The 22,057-nt window shown below is 46.2% G+C and overlaps 1 protein-coding gene and 1 long non-coding RNA gene across 2 annotated transcripts in view; one reads left to right on the plus strand and one right to left on the minus strand.

Annotated features, from left to right (window-relative positions):
- Positions 1 to 8,542, plus strand: part of CSPG4 (chondroitin sulfate proteoglycan 4) — a 123,967-nt gene extending 115,425 nt beyond the window's left edge. Inside the window, exons 6-10 of the mRNA XM_081170486.1 lie at positions 2,384 to 2,582; positions 2,889 to 3,023; positions 3,426 to 3,592; positions 5,837 to 6,017; positions 6,439 to 8,542. Of these exons, the coding sequence (XP_081026612.1) occupies positions 2,384 to 2,582; positions 2,889 to 3,023; positions 3,426 to 3,592; positions 5,837 to 6,017; positions 6,439 to 8,399 (2,643 nt within the window). The 3' untranslated portion in view covers positions 8,400 to 8,542. The remainder of the gene's footprint in view (positions 1 to 2,383; positions 2,583 to 2,888; positions 3,024 to 3,425; positions 3,593 to 5,836; positions 6,018 to 6,438) is intronic.
- On the minus strand, positions 8,522 to 21,798 carry LOC308573593. Its single transcript, XR_014002117.1, has 3 exons — positions 16,811 to 21,798; positions 10,280 to 12,924; positions 8,522 to 8,653 (listed from the first exon to the last, which is right to left on the minus strand). It is a non-coding gene; the product is annotated as an uncharacterized lncRNA (long non-coding RNA).
- Between the last annotated feature and the right edge of the window lie 259 nt (positions 21,799 to 22,057).

Below are 22,057 nucleotides of genomic sequence, written 5' to 3' on the forward strand. Positions count from 1 at the left end.
CCCAAATGCACAAAGCAAGTGCTACACCTTTTGCCTGCTCACTTTTGCCTCATGCCCTGCCCACTGCTGGCCCAGACATTTGGTAGGAGGAGACCACTGCTTCAGGCATTAGAAGTCCCCTCCAGCAGCACACCCACAGTTGCCTCCTACTGCCATCAGTGCCAATTTGGGGAAATACCGCATCTGTTTGGGGCAAATTCTCACCTGATTTCTGCAAGCTGATTTCCCCAAGACACCGGTAGATGGGGCAGAGCACAAAGCGGCACTTTCCGTTTCACCTCAAGCAGTGAAGCAGGATGCTCTTCCCTCATCTGAGGGAGTGAGACCCTTAGGATGACAATGGTTCCCTGGCTTCCCTGGAGGATCTGACTCACGGATGTCATCCAGGCATTAATTATACTCAATGTTTTACCCCAGTCTTTTGGAAAAGTAATCTGTGTGTTTTCTCTTTCTGTATCTCAGGGCAGCTGGGGTAGCAGATCTTGCAGAGGCTGGAAAAAAGTGACCGGAGGGGATGCCCTCCACGTCACTTGCTTGAAAATCCAAATGGGTCAATGGGCCTAAATAGGCCAGCAAATTCATGGAGGACAAGGCTATCAAGGGCTACTCTGCCTCTGAATGCATTCCCTTCAACATGCTGCGTCTAAAAACCAGAATGTGCATCTTCCTGTCCATACTCCCCCGTGCGAGTCATGAGACCAGCACAAGATCACAGAGCTTAACAGACATACTTTTCTCAGGGCCGTGCTCTCACGTTTTGCAGTGCTCCATGTGGGAATGTTCAGGGATGCAGGAGAGGATATATTGTTTGATTATATCCTTTCCAACTTGTTTTAACAAATTCTACAATTTAGCAGAGTAACATTCCCCCTTTTAAACTTGCACAGCAGATGCGTTTGCTTAGGCTCGCTAAAGCAAGCCTATAATAAGTTTTCCTTTGGGTAATTTCCCCTTTAAAAAGGTAAAGGTACCCCTGCCCGTACGGGCCAGTCATGACCAACTCTAGGGTTGCGCGCTCATCTCGCTCAAGAGGCCGGGAGCCGGCGCCGTCCGAAGACACTTCCGGGTCACGTGGCCAGCGTGACTAAGCTGCACTGGCAAGGCAGCACCAGTGCCGCACACAGAAACGCCGTTTACCCGCTATAAAGCGGTACCTATTTATCTACTTGCACTTAGGGGTGCTTTCAAACTGCTAGATGGGCAGGAGCTGGACCGAATGACGGGAGCTCACCCCACCGCGGGGATTCGAACCGCCGACCTTACAATCAGCAAGTCCTAGGCATTGAGGTTTTACCCACAGCGCCACCCGCGTCCCATAATTTCCCCTTTAGTCCCTCATAAAAAGATAGACATGACACAGTCTTCTATAAAAGCAAAAAAAAGAGAGTTTACTCACACATTCTGTTCACAATTGGATCCCAGAAGGCAGACTTAAGTTAGAAAAGTAATATACATCTGGAAACTATCCCATAAGAAGACAGTTCCTTTGTCCTCTCTTGGCTGCAAGCATCTTAGGCTAAGCAGATGTTGCTTCTTCGACGAATGTGGTCAGAGAGAGAGAGAGATGGCGGACCAGTCCTGTTCTTTTGTTACCTGGGCAGGTGAGGTCACGCCCACCTCTAGTCACATGCAGAGGAAGTCTGTCCCAGGCAGGAGAAACAGGAAGTTCCAACTGGCTGGTCAGACATCCCCTTTTATGTCCACTCTAGTGATGTTGTACTTAACTGCTCTTGTGTTTCACATCCCACACTCCACAATATCATGGCCTTTAAAAAAAGCATTTTTGGCTGGATGAGATCTCAGCACAAAATCACAAGAGATCACAATACCCAAAATAGCCACCATGCTCTTGAGGGGAAAAACAGGATGTTCCCTTTTTTCAGGACATTTTCAGTGGTACCTCGGGTTACAGACGTTTCAGGTTACAGACTCCGCTAACCCAGAAATAGTACCTCGGATTAAGAACTTTGCTTCAGGATGAGAACAGAAATCGTGCAGTGGCAGTGCGACAGCAGCAGGAGGCCTCATTAGCTAAAGTGGTGCTTCAGGTTAAGAACAGTTTCAGGTTAAGAACGGACTTCAGAACGAATTAAGTACTTAACCCGAGGTACCACTGTATGTGAATGCCAGTTGCTGGAAACCACAAGTGGGGGGGGGGAGCTCTTGTGCTCAGCTCCTACTTGCAGGTTTCCCTTGGGGGCATCTGGTTGGCCCCTGTGAGAACAGGATGTAGGACTAGCTGGGCTTCTGGCCTGATCCAGAAGGTTCTCATGTTCTTATGACAACCCCTCTAGTGGTGGTGGAATGTGGAACAGGTTCTCAACAATGAGGAGAATGGCTCTTTGGCAATCCATTCCATTGACTTCTGGACCCTTCCTGCCAGATGCAAGAGGGTGGCACAGCAGAGATAACTCCTGAACACCTCAGCAGTGAAGATGAAGACAGCCCTCCAGAGGAAGTCATTTATTCCATCAGGACACCTATCAATGGGAAGGTTGTGTTGAAGCCATCGCCTACCACCTCGGTCCAACGGTTCACACAGGCCCAGATCAACAGCCAGCTTGTTCAGTTCATCCATGAAGGTATGCAGCAGAAGGAGGGAAAGCAAGCTAGGTGGATGGGGAAATTAGGGCATGGGGACATTGGAAGCTCTCTTATACCTCATCAGACCGTTGGTCCATCTTAGCTCAGGACTATCAACACTGACTAGCACTTGCTCTCTGGGCCTATAGAGAGGAGTCTTCCCCTCCACTACCTGGTGATGCCAGGGACTAAACCTGAGACTTTCTGAAGGCAAAGTATGTGCTGCAGCTCTCCACCACCAAGTAGGTAAGTAAGTGCAGGAATGTCTTCTCCCAGACCCTGACATCCTGGGCTTCATTCTACAGGGTCCCTGGATGGAGGCTTTTCCTTTGACTTGTCTGATGGGGAGAACATGTCTCCCGGGCACTTCTTTGCTGTGAGCGCCAAAAAGAAACTGGTTATCACTCTGGAGAGCAAGAGAGATCTGATCGTGTGTCCGGGTAAGTTATCTGCAAGGCAACTACATGGGAGCATGGATAGAGCTAATCTGTTGATTTGTGTTTCTCTCAGTTTCTCATTTTTTTCTAAACTTAAGCTCACCTCTCCACTTCCCCACCTCAGACTGCATTTTTTAAAAGTCATTGTGAGAATTCACCAGCATTTTAATGTGCACAAATTTTTCTGTAAAATTTCCATAATTTACACAGAGTCATAGAATTGTACAGTTGGAACGGACCCCAATGATCCTCGAGTCCCACCTCCAGCAATGCTAAAGAATATCACACAACCTATCAAAACTTTGGGGGAACAATTTTCTTGTTTCTTTAGGAGTGAAACTGTGGGTGAAGCTTTTACTACACCACCTTCAGATGCTCAGTTCCTCCTAACCATTTCTTTCCCAGGCTCTCTTCAGCCAATCAGGAGCCAGAACCTGAAAGCAGTGACCAGTGATGAGGCAGAAGCCCAGTCGCTCTCTTACATCATAGAACAGCCTCCAGGCTTTGGCAAATTGGTGAACAGCCAGAAGTGGGAGGACAGAGGGCAGCTGAGCAACTTCACCCAAGACGAGGTAGAAGTCTTAGCCGCTTCTTTTTTGATGTCGCTCATGGTATCATACCTTGATTTTGAATAGAAACACAGGAAGCAATGTTTACTGAGTAAACTGAGTCTGGCCATTGTCCACATGGACAGTATGGGTTGACTGGTCTACAGCTACTGCAGGAAAAAACTCAAAAATCAAGGTATACTTGAGGACAAACAAAGATTCATTTTCAATTAAGTGGCAAAAAATTATTTCATATCTTAAAAGACTCCAGTAAGAGATACTATTATCTGAAATTCTTACTAACCTCCTACCTTTAAGGGAAGGTTAGAAAGACCTCAAGGACAATAACATGATATTTATTAATAAAACAAATATTTTTATAAAATGTTATTACCCCACAACACCAATAATAATAATAATCATGTTTTGCAAGGAGTGTGACTGAAACTACCCAAATACATTATTTGTGTGTGTGCATTTTTATTTTGGTTTTGGTTCAGGTTTTCATTTTTCCCAGTGTGTTATTAAAATGTATGTTCTTCTTCAAAATAAATACAAAGACATTATTGGTTTGCTTTCACAGAGTGCCTAACCCAGTTTCCTTCTTACACATATTCCTGGACATTCCCAGGGGAACTGAAGGAAGCAGTGGTGCGTCCACTCTTAAAGAAAACTTCATTAGATCCCTTAGACCTATCCAATTACCGCCCAGTTTCAAATCTTCCATACCTGGGTAAGGTAATTGAGAGAGCGGTTGCTGAACAGCTTGGTAGGTTTCTGGAGGAAACATCGGCATTAGATCCATTTTAGTCCGGTTTCCGTCCTGGTTTTGGGACGGAGACGGCTCTGGTTGCCCTAACAGATGATATCCGTAGACAACTGGATCGAGGCGGGTCAGGACTACTGATCCTTTTAGATTTGTCAGCAGCCTTTGACATGGTCGATCATGATCTTCTGGACCATCGCCTTGCAGACGTGGGGATACAGGGCATAGCCCGTAACTGGTTGTGCTCTTTTATCTCTGGTCGGGGACAGAGGGTGGCACTAGGGAGGGAAATGTCGTCACGCCACTCCTTGGTGTGTGGAGTACCGCAGGGCGCAATTCTCTCCCCAATGCTTTTTAACATCTTTATGCGCCCCCTTGCCCAGATTATCCGGAGCTTTGGGCTGGGCTGTCATCAATATGCTGATGACACTCAGCTCTATCTACTGATGGATGGCCACACCAACTCGGCCCCTTACACACTGACCAGATGCTTGGAAGCTGTGGCTGGATGGTTTCGTGGGAGCCGATTGAAACTAAATCCTTCGAAGACAGAGGTCCTATAGCTAGGTCGGGATAGCATGGGGATGAGGGACCAACTCCCTTCTCTTGCGGGGGCCCAATTAGTGCCATTGCCTTCCGTTAAGAGTTTGGGTGTAATCCTTGACGCCTCCCTTTCCATGGAGGCGCAAGTCACAGCAACAGCCAAGGCGACATTTTTCCACCTTCGCCGCATCAAGCAGTTGGTCCCTTACCTTTCCCGCCCCGACCTGGCCACAGTGATCCATGCGACAGTCATCTCCAGGCTTGACTACTGTAACTCGCTCTACGCGGGGCTGCCCTTGAAGCTGTCCCAGAAACTCCAGCGGGTACAGAATGCTGCAGCGAGGCTCCTCACAGGGTCTCTGCCATGGGAGCATATTCATCCAGTGCTTTTCAAGCTGCACTGGCTCCCGGTGGAGTACAGGGTCAGATTTAAGGTGTTGCTTTTGACCTTTAAAGCCCTTCACGGCCTAGGACCCTTGTACCTACGGGACCGCCTCGCCTGGTATGCCCCACGGAGAGCCTCAAGGTCCATAAATAACAACACCCTAGTGGTCCCAGGCCCTAAGGAAGTTAGATTGGCTTCAACCAGAGCCAGGGCCTTTTCAGCACTGGCCCCAACTTGGTGGAACGCTCTGTCTCATGAGACCAGGGCCCTGCAGGATCTGATCTCTTTCCGCAGGGCCTGTAAGACAGAGTTGTTCCGCCTGGCCTTTGGATTGGAGCCAATTTGATTCCCCCCGCCCCCTTTTTCTTTTTTCTTTTCCTTCTCCTGCAATGAGGCTCCATTTTAATATTTTAATGTTCCATTATTTTAATGTTGTATTTTATTTTTGTTTTTAAGTTGTAACCACTCATCTTGTTTTTATTATTGCTTGTAAGCCGCTCTGAGCCCGGCCTTGGCTGGGGAGGGCGGGGTATAAATAAAAAATTATATTATATTATATATTATATCCAATCAGGTGGATGCTGGGGTAATATCATATCAGCATGAAATGCCACAGGAACCTTTCTGGATTCTTGAGGACACTTTCCACTTCCGAATTTCTTCTCCCTCCATGATCTCAAACCTGTATGTCCTTGGTGTGTTGGTCTCCTTCAACATCAGCTGTCCTCACAGCTCCACTCTGTGGAGAAACAAAGGTAAAAGGAGAGTCAAGATGCCAAAACACACATAGAATCATCAAATTGTAGAGTTAGAAGGGACCCAGAGGGCTATCTAGTCCAACCCCCTGCAAAGCAGATATCTCAGCAAAGAGAGCTGTTGTGAAGGAAAAGTTTGCTCCTTCCTAGGAAAGGCATGTGCTGTGATGTCCCTGTGCATAAAGATGACTAAGTTCTAGTAAAATCTGGGGAGATGAGGGGGCATTTGCTAGAAATAAATCCTTTGAATTCTCAGAGAACAGAAGCCCACATGGTGAGAACAGGATGCTGGACTAGATGGGCCATTGGCCTGATCCAGCAAGCCCTTCTGATGTTCTTACTGCTTTCTTGATTTTACTTTCCAGATGAGGTACAACCTTTCTGTAATCATGCTTTTTTTTTTTCTCCCACTGTCTCCCAGGCCTCACTGTTTCAGAAGCTCAAAGTGCAGTGGTCAACATCTCATTACTAGATGCTTCTAACCTTCTTGCTAAAGAACCTTCCTCCAGAAGAGCATCGTATGATGTGATATTTCTGGTGACGGAGCTACCCAGCCATGGGACCCTGTCCGTTGCCGATGGACCAGTTGATAAAAAGCATCCCTACTTCCTCCAGTCTGATCTTGCTGCAGGTGACTTGGAATATGCCCACCATGGACCCAGCACCCTGGGTGATCATTTCAGCTTTAAAGCCTGGCTCCGGCCCAGCACAGAGAGATCTATTCAGGCCCCACAAGAAGGGGAGGAGCCTGTCGTTTCTGGGATGTTCAACATCACAGTGAGTGACAGAAATGAAATGCCACCCGTGTTGCTCACCCAAGGCCAGGTTCTGCAGGTCCTCCAGGGTTCCCCTGCAATGCTTTCTCAGGAACAACTGAACACCATGGATCCTGATAGTTTTCCTGAAGAAATCAAGTACAAGATCCTTTCTGGGTTATCCAGTGGTTTTGTAGTCAATATCCATGCTACGCAGGTGGCAATTACCCAGTTTACTCAAGCAGACATCAACGCAGGGCACTTGAGGTTCATCGCCAATGGAACGGACTCTTCTGGAGTCTTACACCTTGCTATCTCCGATGGACACAATCCACCCATCTTAACTTCTTTGGAAATCATAGTTCTTCCAGCAACCACCTGGGCAACAAATCAAATCCCGTTGGAGATACCACAGGATGTCAACATGGCCTTCCTGTCTCGCAAGCACCTTCTGGGGGCCTCAGGCCAAGAGCAGCAAAATACCATCTATAGACTCATCAGGGACCCACAGTTTGGTCAGGTCAATGTCAACCAAAAGCCCATGAGGGACTTTTCACAGAGCCAAGTGGACAATGGAGAAGTGACATTTACTTTCACTGACTTCATCTCCCCCAAAGATGAATTCCAGTTCCTTGCCACAGCAGGAGATGTCAACATTTCAGGCATTGTGAATGTAATGGTCAAGGCCTTGGTCAAAACCCAACAGGATATCCTTTGGCCAAGAGGAGCCACCGTCCAGCTCAACACCGACATCCTTGACGCAAGTGAACTGGGCAGCAGGACCAAGAGCATCCCAGCCTTCAAAATCCTCCGAGCACCCCAAGGGAGCCATTTTGTGAAACTCTCGAGAGACAAAAGGAACCAGCCCGTCTCCACTGATGCCTTCACCCAGCAGGATCTTGAGGGAGGGCTAGTTGGGGTGGAGATATGGGAAAGAGAAGACTCTCAGGAAAACCTCCAGCAGGACAGCTTTCTGTTTGAGTTGGTGGCTGATGGGGTGCCCCCTGCTGTGGAATCAATGGCATACATCACCGAGGCCTTCAATTCCTCAACAGCCTATGGAGTGAAACTGCTCAAAGTGCCTGATTTCCAAGAAGGGGGCCAAAACCCCACAACCCAAAGCATAACCCCTTCTCTGCAGATGTTGACAACTAGGCGCCCAGAGCCAGAAAACACTGAGTATAACTCCAGTGAGACACATGTTCGTCCAACAGCATGGGCTGAGCACATAACAGTTACCAGTGCATTTCCTACGGAAAGAAGCACACTCCTTAGTTTCATTGAAGCCAATATGTTCAGCATCATTCTCCCCATCTGCCTCATCCTTCTGCTTCTGGCTTTGATCCTGCCCTTACTGTTCTACCTCCACAAACGCAACAAGACTGGTAAGCACAATGTCCAAGGCACACCCCCCAAATACAAAAATGGTACATTGGTTGACCAGGAGACTTTCCGGAAGACTGACCCCAACCAAGGCATCCCTTTGACAACGGTCAACACACTGGAGGCCAAAGGAGCAGGACCCAACTCAAAGGGGATAGGGCCAGGAGGCCAACAGGATCCAGAACTGCTCCAATTTTGTAGGACACCCAACACAGCCTTAAAAAACAGTCAGTACTGGGTCTGAGGACTGGAGCGAGGGACACAATAGCCTGTCTTGAGGTGGAGCACCATGGGCTGCATGGTTTCCTAAAGATTATCTCACCTCTTTCTCCTCCTCTGCCTCCTCCTGTTGCCTGATTTATATATGACACAGTCCCTGAGATTCAAGGAAGCCCTTCCTGCACAGGTCAAATTCTTTCCTGATTCTCCAGACCTGGTTTTCCTCAAAGATGTTGGCTCAATGGCAGGGAAGTCTCCTGGAATGAAATAAGTGAGACCCTAACAAGGCTAAATAAAAAAATTCCTTCCAGTAGCACCTTAAAGACCAACTAAGTTAGTTCTTGGTATGAGCTTTCGTGTGCATGCACACTTCTTCAGATACACTGAAACAGAAGTTGCCAGATCCTTCTATATAGTGAGAAGGTGGGGAGGGGTGTTACTCAGAAGGGAGGGTGCGAATGGGAGATTGGCAGATAGCTGAGAGAGCCTCTTGACGACTCTTAACGACTGTAATAGGTCTTACAGGAAAAGGCAAGGGGTGGGAAGGTGAGAAATGGTTTAGTCATGTATAGTGAGATAAGAATCCAATGTCTTTGTTCAGTCCAGGTCTTTTCATGGTTTTAAGTTTGGTAATGAGTTGTAATTCAGCAGCTTCTCTTTCCAGTCTATTTCTGAAATTCCTTTGTAGTAAAACAGCTACTTTGAGATCTTGTATAGAATGTCCTGGGAGATTGAAGTGTTCTCCTACTGGTTTCTCTGTTCTGTGATTCTTGATGTCAGATTTATGTCCGTTTATTCTTTGGCGTAAGGTTTGGCCTGTTTGTCCAATATAGAGAGCTGAAGGACACTGTTGGCATTTGATGGCATACACAATGTTAGACGATGAGCAATTAAATAGTCCCGAGATGGTATGTGTGATGTTGTTGGGGCCAGTAATGGTGTTGTCCGGGTGTATGTGGCAGCAAAGTTGGCATCTGGGTTTATTGCAGGCTCTGGTGCCAGTGTCTGTGTTAAGTCTGGTTGTAGTATTATTGTGGGTTAGGAGTTGTTTAAGATTGGGTGGGTTAGGAGTTGTTTAAGATTGCCTACAGACAGCCACCCAATCTTAAACAACTCCTAACCCACAATAATACTACAACCAGACTTAACACAGACACTGGCACCAGAGCCTGCAATAAACCCAGATGCCAACTTTGCTGCCACATACACCCAGACAACACCATTACTGGCCCCAACAACATCACACATACCATCTCGGGACTATTTAATTGCTCATCGTCTAACATTGTGTATGCCATCAAATGCCAACAGTGTCCTTCAGCTCTCTATATTGGACAAACAGGCCAAACCTTACGCCAAAGAATAAACGGACATAAATCTGACATCAAGAATCACAGAACAGAGAAACCAGTAGGAGAACACTTCAATCTCCCAGGACATTCTATACAAGATCTCAAAGTAGCTGTTTTACTACAAAGGAATTTCAGAAATAGACTGGAAAGAGAAGCTGCTGAATTACAACTCATTACCAAACTTAAAACCATGAAAAGACCTGGACTGAACAAAAACATTGGATTCTTATCTCACTATACATGACTAAACCATTTCTCACCTTCCCACCCCTTGCCTTTTCCTGTAAGACCTATTACAGTCGTTAAGAGTCGTCAAGAGGCTCTCTCAGCTATCTGCCAATCTCCCATTCGCACCCTCCCTTCTGAGTAACACCCCTCCCCACCTTCTCACTATATAGAAGGATCTGGCAACTTCTGTTTCAGTGTATCTGAAGAAGTGTGCATGCACACGAAAGCTCATACCAAGAACTAACTTAGTTGGTCTTTAAGGTGCTACTGGAAGGAATTTTTTTATTTTGACTATGGCAGACCAACACGGCTACCTATCTACTACCTAACAAGGCTGTACATTTTTCAAGGGAGAATAGAAAATTGCTGATTCTCCTCTTAACAATCAAAGCTTTTCTCTGTTGTTTTTTAAAAGCCGTTTTAAAGTTCTTATCAATGCAACAATGTGCTTGAAAGTATATGGAAATCTTAGAACCCAAAAGAGGAACCAACTGCGGTTTCCAAGGATTCATGAGTGGAGCTTCAGTGTGCTCACATAGCTCCTCCTCGTGACTAGCAGAAGCTCAAATAAATTATGCAGAATACTAAGTGCTGCCAGATAAATTATGCAAAACAAGAGAAAGCATACACATTTATCTAATTTATGCAGATTTCAGAATCCTGTTTTTTCAGAGCGTGAAGGTGTCACAGAATAATTGGGATGAGAGTGCTTTTTGAAAAAAATGTTATTTATTAAGAAGACTTTGTGTGCAGCTTGTAAGCTTCAACCCAGCAGAAACTGGTGGGACATTTTTGCAGACTCTCTGGGGGTGTCCGCTCCCCTCTCATCCCTCCTCGCCTCTCCCAAATTAAAAATAATAATACCTTTATTGTCAATGTACAACCTCCATCTCCAGGGATCAGTGGTGTGAGGGAGCACTGGGCTGCACTTGTGACATCACCAGGGCCATCCCTAGGTCTCAGGTTTAGCCACTGAGATATCCTGGCCTGGCAGCCCTAGAGGCAGGGGTGGGATTATGCTGTCGCCCCAAATACATGTGATTAAAAACAACAACAGGGAACAACCATGGGACAAGACAATCAATATCCAAAAGTGACTTTCTCCCCCTACTCCGCTGTAGTTTAAGAGACAAAGCAGCAGCAACAGCACAGGGAAAAGTTTGGTGACACCTTAATGGTGTTTTTTTTAAAAAATAATTTTTATTAACAGACCAATCAAATCAAATCAAATCACATTAATTCCAAATTACAAAGCCAAATTTTAAATTTTTTGTTGGGGGTACCCATATTTCAAGTTCCGAAAGGGATCCAATCATCTTGTTGCTGCTTCTTCACATATTTTTCCTTTTTCTTTGTGACCTCTGGTAGTCTCCACAAGCGAGTTGAAACCAATTGGAGTCCTGTGTGGGTTTTTCCATTCATCCAAGGGTCATATTCAGACGGCTGCCGCTTTTCATCACTTCCATAAATAAACACACTCTTGCCGTCTCCTTAATGGTTGCAAAAATTTACAATTGCATCAGCTTTCATGGGACAAGAGTCCACATGGTTTTGAAAACCAGGTTGCTAGGAAAGGCAGGCAGCCGTCCTTTCTTTCCTGTTTCTCCCTGCCTTGAGCTTCTGAGCCTACCGTAAGGCAGACTGAGTTAGTCCTGACTCAGGTGGCAGATCATAGAAGGCAGGATGTGGCGGCAAGGAGTTGGAGGACAGAGCAGTCTGTACCATAAGGCTTGCCAGGCATGCCCCTAAGCCTGAGTTATGCCAGAGGACATGGGTGTTTTCCCAAGTCATACCCACACCATACATTTAAAGCACTCCTATAGTGCTTGAGCAGTCATGGCTTCCCCCAAAGAATCCTGGGAACTGTAGTTTGTAAGGGTACTGACCTCACAAACTTTCAGTTCTTAGCACCTTTAACAAAGTACAGCTCCCAGGATTCTGCACGACTGCTAAAGTGCTAGACAAGCTCCCAGTGTTAAGATTTAATTGCTAGTCCAGTTGACCAGTGTGTGGAATGCAAGGGACATCACTTGCGCTAGCCCTATTCTCAGTGATTTAATCAGGCACAACTTTCCCTCAAGTGGGGCACGTCTACAGAAATACCAATGCACACTTAGGTCCCATCCACAAAATGCATTTAAAGTACTCAGAGATACCACTTCTGAAACAGCTATTGTTTCTTGCTTGTTCAGGGTACTAGGAACTGTACTTCCTAGCAACTCTCTGCCCTTCACAAGCTACAGTCCCCAGGATTCTTTAGTGGGAATGGGAGGGAAGCCTGGCAGTTAAAGTCGCATAAGAGTGCTTCAGATGTATGGTGTGGCTGTGCCTTCACTTCAACAGCCCTCTTGGGGGTGAAGCTAAGAATCATAAGCAGCTGCCGAAGCACCATCTGCTCCTCTCTGCTCCAGTCACGTGTTCTGAAACCAACATGGCATATGGCACATGACCCCACTGTGCTCTTGGGTTTCCCCTCCTGCCAATTAACATTCCAGGAGGAGGGAGGGAACTGTGATGCGTTTTGTTCTAGGACTCTGTTAGATGAGAGACCTGGTTCCTTCTTGAAGATTCCAGGCCCATCCTTGAATATTCCAGTTTCATTTTTTAAAAATTAGCTTTCTAGTCCTTTCACTTTTTGTGGCACTATAACATTCTACCTATAGCTAAGTACACAGCTTCCTCGTGCTTTTAAGTGTCCCACCTATGAGCCAAATTTCATTATGTTTTATTAACCATTTAAAGCAATGGCATAGCTTTGCATCTATATTAGGCTGTAGTTATATTTTGGCTGGCCTACAGTGGTTCCCTACCCAGTTATAGATATGGTTTATCACAAAATTTCTGGGTTTTCTTGAGTGGGTAACACAGGAAAAAGCTGCCCCGCAAAACTCTGACTAGAGTACTGTGTCATGTGATTGAGGGTTGCATCCATACTCTGCATTTAAAGTACATGGCTTTCCCCCAAAAATCCTGGGAATTATAGAATCATAGAATCATAGAGTTGGAAGAGACCAGAAGGGCCATCGAGTCCAACCCCCTGCCAAGCAGGAAACACCATCAGAGCACTCCTGACATATGGTTGTCAAGCCTCTGCTTAAAGACCTCCAAAGTAGGAGACTCCACCACACTCCTTGGCAGCAAATTGCACTTTCGAACAGCTCTTACTGTCAGGAAGTTCTTCCTAATGTTTAGGTGGAATCTTCTTTCTTGTAGTTTGGATCCATTGCTCCGTGTCCGCTTCTCTGGAGCAGCAGAAAACAACCTTTCTCCCTCCTCTGTATGACATGTACTGCTCTCTGTATTCACATGTACGGCTCTCAAGCCAGGTGTCACCCATCTTGTATTTGTGCCTCTCATTTTTTTTTGCCCAAGTGCAATACTTTACATTTCTCCCTGTTAAAGTTCATCTTGTTTGTTTTGGCCCAGTTCTCTAATCTGTCAAGGTCGTTTTGAAGTGTGATCCTGTCCTCTGGGATGTTAGCCACCCCTCCCAGTTTGGTGTCATCTGCAAATTTGATCAGGATGCCCTTGAGTCCATCATCCAAGTCGTTGATAAAGATGTTGAATAAGACCGGGCCCAAGACAGAACCCTGTGGCACCCCACTAGTCACTCTTCTCCAGGATGAAGAGGAACCATTGATGAGCACCCTTTGGGTTCGGTCAGTCAGCCAGTTACAAATCCACTGAGTGGTAGCATAGTCAAGACCACATTTTACCAGCTTCTTTACAAGAATATCATGGGGCACCTTGTCAAATGCCTTGCTGAAATCAAGGTAGGCTACATCCACTGTGTTCCCTTCATCTACCAGGCTTGTAATTCTGTCAAAAAATGAGATCAGGTTAGTCTGACATGACTTATTTTTCAGAAATCCATGCTGACTATTGGTGATCACAGCATTCCTTTCTAGGTGCTCACAGACTGTTTTCTTAATGATCTGCTCCAGAATCTTCCCTGGTATTGATGTCAGACTGACTGGGCGGTAATTATTTGGGTCCTCTCTTTTCCCCTTTTTGAAAATAGGGACAACATTTGCCCTCCTCCAGTCTGCCAGGACTTCGCCTGTTCTCCAGGAATTCTCAAAGATGACTGCCAGTGGTTCTGAGATCACATCTGCCAGTTCTTTTAATACTCTTGGATGCAGTTCATCTGGCCCTGGAGACTTGAATACATCTAAACTAGCCAAGTATTCTTGTACTATCTCCTTAGTTATTCTGGGCTGTTTTTCCTTTCCTGAATCATTTGCTCCAAATTCTTCAGGTCGGGCATTGTTTTCTTTATCGGAGAAGACTGAGGCAAAGAAGGCATTGAGGAGTTCAGCCCTTTCTGTGTCCCCTGTTTGCATTTCACCATCTTCTCCTCTGAGTGACCCCACTGTTTCTTTGTTCTTCCTTTTGCTACGAACATACCCATAAAAGCCTTTTTTGTTGCTTTTAACCTCTCTAGCAAGCCTGAGTTCATTCTGTGCTTTAGCTTTTCTGACTTTGTGTCTACACGTGCTGGCTATTTGTTTGAATTCCTCTTTGGTGGTTTCCCCCCTTTTCCATTTTTTGTACACATCCTTTTTTAATCTTAATTCAGTTAAAAGTTCTTTAGATAGCCACCCTGGCTTCTTTAGGCACCTTCCATGTTTCCGTCTGATTGGTATTGCCTGACGTTGTGCTTTTACTATCTCCCTCTTAACAAACTCCCAGCCATCATGAACTCCCTTTCCTTTTAGTATTACTGTCCATGGGATCTCACCCAGCACTTCCCTAAGTTTTATGAAGTCTGCTTTCTTAAAGTCAAGAAATTGAGTCCTAGTATGCTTGGCTGCTCCTTTCTGCTGTATAGTAAACTTCAGAAGAGCATGATCACTCACGCCTAATGATCCTTCCACTTCTACCCCACTAACCAGGTCATCAACATTGGTTAGGACCAGATCTAAAATGGCTGTTCCTCTTGTTGCTTCTCCCACTTTCTGGTCAATGAAGTCGTCTGCAAGGCCAGTGAAGAATCTGTTTGACCTTATGCTCTTGGCTGAGTTTGACATCCAACAAATATCCGGGTAATTGAAGTCCCCCATTACTACTATCTCCCTTCCTTTTGCATGCTTGGCCATCTGTTCCAGGAAGGCATCATCTATGTCCTCCGTTTGGTTTGGGGATCTATAGTAAACTCCCACAATGAGGTCTCGGTTATTCTTCTCTCCCTTAATTTTGACCCAAATGCTCTCACTTAGGCTTTGAGGTTCTAAATATTGGATCTCTTCACAGGTATACACATCCCTGACATATAACGCCACTCCTCCTCCTTTCTTGTCTGCTCTGTTTCTCTGAAATAGATTGTATCCCCCCATTATTACATTCCAATCGTGGAACTTATCCCACCAGGTTTCAGTGATGCCTATTATGTCATATTTAGTTTGCTGTACCAAGAGCTCAAGCTCATCTTGTTTATTTCCCATGCTTTGCGCATTAGTGTACAGACATTGAAGTCCATTAATCATTCCCCCGTGTCTCTTATTTAAGGATTTTTTCCTCCCACCACTAGGTCTGCGTGCTGTTTGCTCCATTTGGTCTATGACATTTGGATGATCATCTTCATCAATTGATAGACTCCTACCTTCAGGAGCACTGTCTCCCTCCCCCACATTAGTCAGTTTAAAGCCCTCCTGATGAGGTTTCTGAGATTTCTCCCAACCGTTGTGAGGTGCAGCCCATCACTTGCCAGAAGTCCATCTTCAAGAAACTGCAGTCCGTGATCTAAGAATCCAAACTGTTCCTGTTTACACCATTTGCGAAGCCAGCTGTTCACTTCCACGATTTTCCCCTCTCTCCCTGGGCCACGTCGTTCAACTGGGAGGACAGATGAGATGACAATTTGTGCATTTAGTTGCTTCAATTTCCTGCCGAGAGCCTCGTAGTCTCTTTTGATCTTCTGGAGGCTATTGCTTGCAGTGTCATTGGTTCCCACATGAACCAAGAGGAAGGGGTATTTGTCAGTGGGTTTTATGATTCCTTGCAGTCGTTCAGTTACATCTTGGATCTTAGCCCCGGGGAGACAACACACTTCCCGAGACATCTTGTCAGGCCCACAGATCACTGCTTCTGTTCCCCTCAGTAGGGAATCCCTTATCACCACTACACGCCTCCTCTTAGGTTTGGTCAGGGTTCTTCCGTGAGCTGTCCATTCCAAGGTCGCCTGCACATTCCTTGAGGACTGACTTTGCTGCTCGTCTTCATATACCTGATCGACTGTAATGAGGGAGAGATCCTCAAATGGAGTCTGCTCTTCGTCTTCCATGCTAGGGGAGAGGACCTCAAAGCGATTGTGTATTTCTAAACAATCAGAGCGAACCCTGGGCCTCCTACTTCTTTGAGTCACGTTTCTCCATATATCTGGCTCCTGTGTTGGTGAACTAGCCTCCTTCTCAGGGGAGTCCCCTGTCTCCTCCTTGGTGGAGACGGTGTGCTCTGTTGCTTCCAAGAAGAGCTCCAGCTCTCTAATTCTTTGGAGCGTAGCTACACGTTCCTCCAGTTGCTGGACTTTGTCTTTTAAGAGGGCAATCAACATGCAATTGCTGCAGGTAAAGCTGCCTGCAACCTTTGGCAAGACGGCAAACATTGCGCAGGAACCGCAGGTGACTGCAGCTGTTCCCTCCCCCTCCATCTTGAGAACGTGTCGTTGGGGGTGGCTACAGCGGTCCTCCATCATAAAAAGCATGAAGACGAGACAAATAACCCCCCCCCCACAAAAAAACCCTAGGTCTCCCCCAACAAACGTTTGAGACTAGCTCCCCTAAATCTAAAAGATGGATCAAACTAATCAGCCACAAAGAAACACACACAAGAAAACCCTTTTTGCTCCTTCTTCAACTGCTGCCCTGTAGTTCGCCCCTCACAGAGCTATGATTCCCAGCATCCATAACAAGCTGCAGCTGCCAGGATTCTTTGGGGAAGTCATATGTTTTAATTGTGCTTCAGACATGGGCTGTGGGTAAGGCCTCCTTAGGCAAAAAGGTCCTGTGAAGAAGAGATGAAGGAGCTGGTCATGTTTTGGCCTGGAGAATTATATGATGGCTGCCTTCAAAGAGCCAAAAGGCCACCAGAGAAGATGGAGCAGACTTGTGCTTGTTCTTCCAGAGGGCAGAACCAGAACCAATGGGTGGGAATACTAAGAAATAAGATTTTGGCTAAACATTAGGAGATTCTTCCTAACAAAGCTGTTTCCCAATGGAACGGGCCATTTTGGAAAGGCTCTCCTTTGCTGGGTGTGTTTAAATAGAGGCTAGGGGCACGGTCAAGGGTACCTTCACCTTTACCTTTAGGGGCATCTGCACACTAGACCAAAAACGCCACACCTTTAAAGAATCCCAGAAACTGTAGCTTGCTAAGGGTGCTGGGAATTGTTGCTCTGTGGTGGGGAAGCTACAGTTCCCAGGATTCTTTAAACAACGGGCATTACTGTTAAATGTGCTTTTAGATGTATGGTGTGGATGCGGCCAGGGATGCTACACTGAAAAGATTCCTGCATGGAGTCTTGTTGACCTTTAAGGTTCCTTCCAACTCTAAAATCTCTGTCCAACAGCTCTTACTGTCAGAAAGTTCTTCCTGAGGTTTAATCGGAATTTCCTTTCCCATCACTTGAAGCTTCATTGGTATGAGTACTACCCACCCTAGATCAAGTAAAACAATAGAAATGCTTAACTAACTGACCAATCACATCGGTTCTGTCCCCTCCCCCAACAAAAATCTTGGCCACACTCATGTTCCCACCACTGGTGTACACACAACATTAGTCTCAATCCTTATCTATCCTGCCAGTTCTTATGAAACACTGGATTCTGATGAATTTCTCCCCAAACCTGCTTCAATCCCAATTGAGAAAAATAACAAGCTAGATGTGGTTCAGGCTCAAAGTCAATGAGAGGCAAACAGGTCCCAACTGCCCCATACATTTAAAGTGCTATGATGCCACAGGCACAGCTCCGCCCCACCCCCCTGCAAAGGAATCCTGGGAGCTTTAGTTTGTTAAGGGTGCTGAGAGTTGTTAGGAGAATCTCTATTCCCTTCACGGAACTGCAATTCCCAAAGTTCCCTAGGGAAGAGGGATCAATTGTTAAACCACTCTGAGAATTGGAGCTCTCAGAGACACACAGAGGTCTCCTAACAATGCTCAGCACCCTTCACAAATTACAACTCCCAGGATTTTGGGGGGAAGCCATGACTGATTAAAGTGGCATGGTGCAAATCATGCAACTGTACACACTTTTCAGTGCTATTTTTCTAGACAAAGAGATGCCGGAATTCACCCTGAATTTTCTTCTCAAAGGGCAATGGTGCCCATCTGAGAGATGCTGGGACTGAGTTCTGGTCTGTTCCAGCTGGAAAAAAGCCTTCTTTTAATCCTGCTTCCAGTAACTTCCATTGGCGGAGTTAGTCGCTCAGGCACCCAGAGGCGGGGTGAGCTGCCGGGGCGGTGATCGGCACCCAGGGGGATTTTGTCACCCCCCTCAGGGATGACACCTGGGGTGGATTGCCCCCACCGCCCCCCTTCCTACGCCCTTGAACCCACCCATTCCCCCAATCATGAGATTTTGTTGTTTTGTTTTCTGAAGGCACTGATGATATGGAAATATCCCCTCTTGCTACCAGCGTGAAGCAGAGTATGGATTTTTGTGGGCAGGTGAAGAATACAAGAGACTGACAGAAGGAAGCCATGCCTAAAAGCTAAACCTGACTATTTTGGTTTTTTAAAACTAAAAAAAAACAGTGCTGGATTTATATATAAGCTAAACAAGCTATAGCCCCACTCTCTTGGGGGCCCCCCAAAAAATTAAAAAATTAAAGGGGAAAAACCTGGATGTACATTTCCAAAATATAAGATAAAAAACAAATAAAATAAAACCTACATACAGCAAGAGTGTTTTGTGTTGTGTAGGCTCCTATGATGTAAATAAAGGGCCCCATTGCCTTCAGAAGCTTAGGGCCTCATCAGACTTAAATCCAGCTCTGAAAATAAGTCTATCAGATGTTGCTTCACATGGACTGGTAATTTATGACAAGGTAAAGAATGCCTGGAATAAAAATGGGCTATTTTTTAACAAAAATGCATGGTCATGTAAAAATTTATCAGAGGGAGCAGGAACTTGTCTTCAAAGGAAGAGGCAGAGCAGCGTTATTTGACCTTCACATTTTGCAAGAAGAGGAAATCCAGATGACTTTGGAGATGAGGTAGGCACAGATTGGAGTCCTCTCCAGCTTCTGCAATGTTTCTTTTCTTAACACATGGGCTTGCAGCGCCAGCTCCACCATTAGGCAAAATAAGGCCACTCCCTCAGGTGGCAAATGTCAGGCTTGCAGGGGGGTGGGGGTGGGCAGGAGTAAATGCATCACGAAGGTGGAAAACCAAAATACAAAAAAAGCAGGTGCAGGACACCAGCTAGAGCCACAACGCTGTTAATACCTTTATAAGCTCAGTGGAGCAGATCTCACGTTCCAGCCATGCACATTTTATTTCATTTCACTTTAAACCTGGGCCAGGAGCATAGCTGTGGGACCAGCATCACTCACATGGTCCATCGCTAGTTTCCAGCAGCTCAGAGCCGGGATTGTCTTTACGCTGTTGTTCGAAGAGTCACCTGTCAGCAGCCACACAAGCTGCAGTGTGGCAACATCCTTAAGAACATATGTAATAGGAGATAGATATAGATATGGAGTCTTGCGCCAGCCCTGCTAGTGTAAGTAGTGGTTTTGTGTATGTAGAAAACAGTCTTTAACTGCCACCAAGTACACAGAGCGGCAGGGAAGACAGAACAAAAAGGATGAAAACACTTAGAGGAGACTCCCATGTTGAATGTTTGGATTCAAGGTAGATCCCTGGTGAAAGGCGTTCCCCTCCAACTCAATTAATCCCCACCCCTCAAAAAAGCTGTTACTGGTCCCATTAGCTCCTCATCCACCACACACACACACACACACACACACACACACAGAGAGAGAGAGAGAGAGAGAGAGACTTGGAAAGAGACAGACGATCCATTCAGGGACTTGCAGAATATCAACCATCAGAGTGTTATATTGCAAATGTGGTATTTGAGAAACTATGTAATGTAATGCCTGCTGTTCCATTTCAAAAGAGGTTCTCTTGTGCTGCACTCTGGCGAACTGTGCTTCAGATGCATCTTGGTTTCTGTTTCTCAGCTGACAGAAAGGGAATGTAAATAAATGGTGGTGAAAGAAGAAAAACGAGCTGGACCAGATGATAAGCAATCCCACATTCTTTCTCTTTTGTCAAGAGGGAGGAGATCTGCAACTTCAGTTCTCTCACACAACCAGCCGAGTAGGGCCATGGATGGGCTCAGCTTTACACGTTCTATTTCTATATATCACATCAGCCCTCTGAGGTACAGTGGCATCGCAAGGGGGTCGGGGAGAGTGGTGCGCCCCGGGTGCCATGTCTGGAGGGGTGACAAGAAGGCACCCCACAGGGTGCTCGCACTGCCACCCCCAGGTGCAGCTGCAAGCAGAGGATCCTGCCACCATCTGTACAGCGTTTGAGCAGCACCGGCGGCAAACCGCTCAGCACAACACATGTGCAGTGTCGCATGCATACACTGTACGTATCAACGTTGCACATGTGCCCTACATAGTGATGCCACGCACACATCGTATGGAGCGGTGCAATGTGTGTGCAGCTGGAGGTTTGCCCTGCCACAGGTGTCGGTTAGCCTTTGTTCACCCCTGCTTTCAGTGATGTGTTTTCTCTTTTTTGGTGGTGTCTTGAAGTCTTCACCTTGCCAGGCTGTCTTTCCCTCCCCACGTCTGTCCTGCTCTTCTCACACTGGTCTCATCCACACCATGTCTCTCAAGCGCATCTGTGATGGACAGCAGAGCCAGACCAGAGTCTGGGGACCAGGGGCCTGGAGCCTCTCTCTGAGTGGCTAGCCAGAGGGGAGGAAGCAGAGCAGCGCTTTGGGAGGGAAAATAATAGGAGCCGTTTCTGAAGGAGACAGTTGGACGGGGATGGATTTGAGAGGGGAGACAGGGTTCAGGTTGAGGGATAGTGACAGCCAAGGTGGGGGCAGCACAAACATGATTAAAAGTACTCAATTTATTGAGGTTCCCAGCAGATGCCCTCTATGAAAACTTTGCCTGTGATTTCCCCAGAAAAGCTCAACAACTTGGGCTGCCCCCCCCCCCAAATCCTGGCTATACCCATGGGGACAGGGTTCGGGATAGGGATTGGAATTGACTGAAGGAGAACTGGCTCTGATCTGAGTGGAACATCTGCTCTGAGGAGAATATCTATGGCCAGAGGAAGGAGCCTCTCAGCTCAGATAGGAAGAGCGAGTTGAGGGTCTGGGGAACGTATTCAGACAGGAGTTCCCTGGAGGGCTGAGTCTGAGCCAGGAGAGGAAGAAGCTGTGGGAAGGCAGACTAAGCCCGGGTCTCCTTCCAGTCAGGAGGGGAGAGATCTAGGAAAATAAGATCCCCAAGCCAGTCACAAGGGCTGAGGGGAATCCCCTAGGTCTGTTACACTAACTGGAAATACCTCAGGAGTGGCATTGCTAAGAGAGAGGGGAACTGACGAAATGGTCAAGAACCAAATGAATAAACTGTGAAGGAAGCTGTGCTGTGGCAAAAGTATTTAACTGTGACACCTGTCATAATTAAGTAAAGGAATGAGAGTGAAGGAACAGAAACTGAGTTAAACATTTTACCACCTATTCTAGAAACCAGAACATCTACCTGAAGTATAACAACTGATTTTTAGCAACTGAAGTTTAAGAAAAGCTGTGCATATACTACTGTGTTTAAGCCTGTGATGTCCTTATATTTAGTTTAAGTAATAAAAACTACCTGAAAGAACGCATCTCCTGACCCAACTTTGTTTCAGCAACCTCTTTTTGGGAAATAAAGCTTTTCTTGTTTGATGAACTCCTGCCTGAATTGAAGTTTCCCTCACACAAGTCCCCCACAAGATAGCCTGTGGTAAATGGTAGAATCATAGAGTTGGAATAGACCACAAGGGCCATCGAGTCCAACCCCCATTTAATTGGTGTACCGTGAGGTGGGTCCGCTATATTAAATTGGCAGTGAGCAGGGTGAATCCACTCCTTTA

Source organism: Podarcis bocagei (genome assembly GCF_964188305.1).
Source record: "Podarcis bocagei genome assembly, chromosome: 14".
Classification (NCBI taxonomy): domain Eukaryota; kingdom Metazoa; phylum Chordata; class Lepidosauria; order Squamata; family Lacertidae; genus Podarcis; species Podarcis bocagei.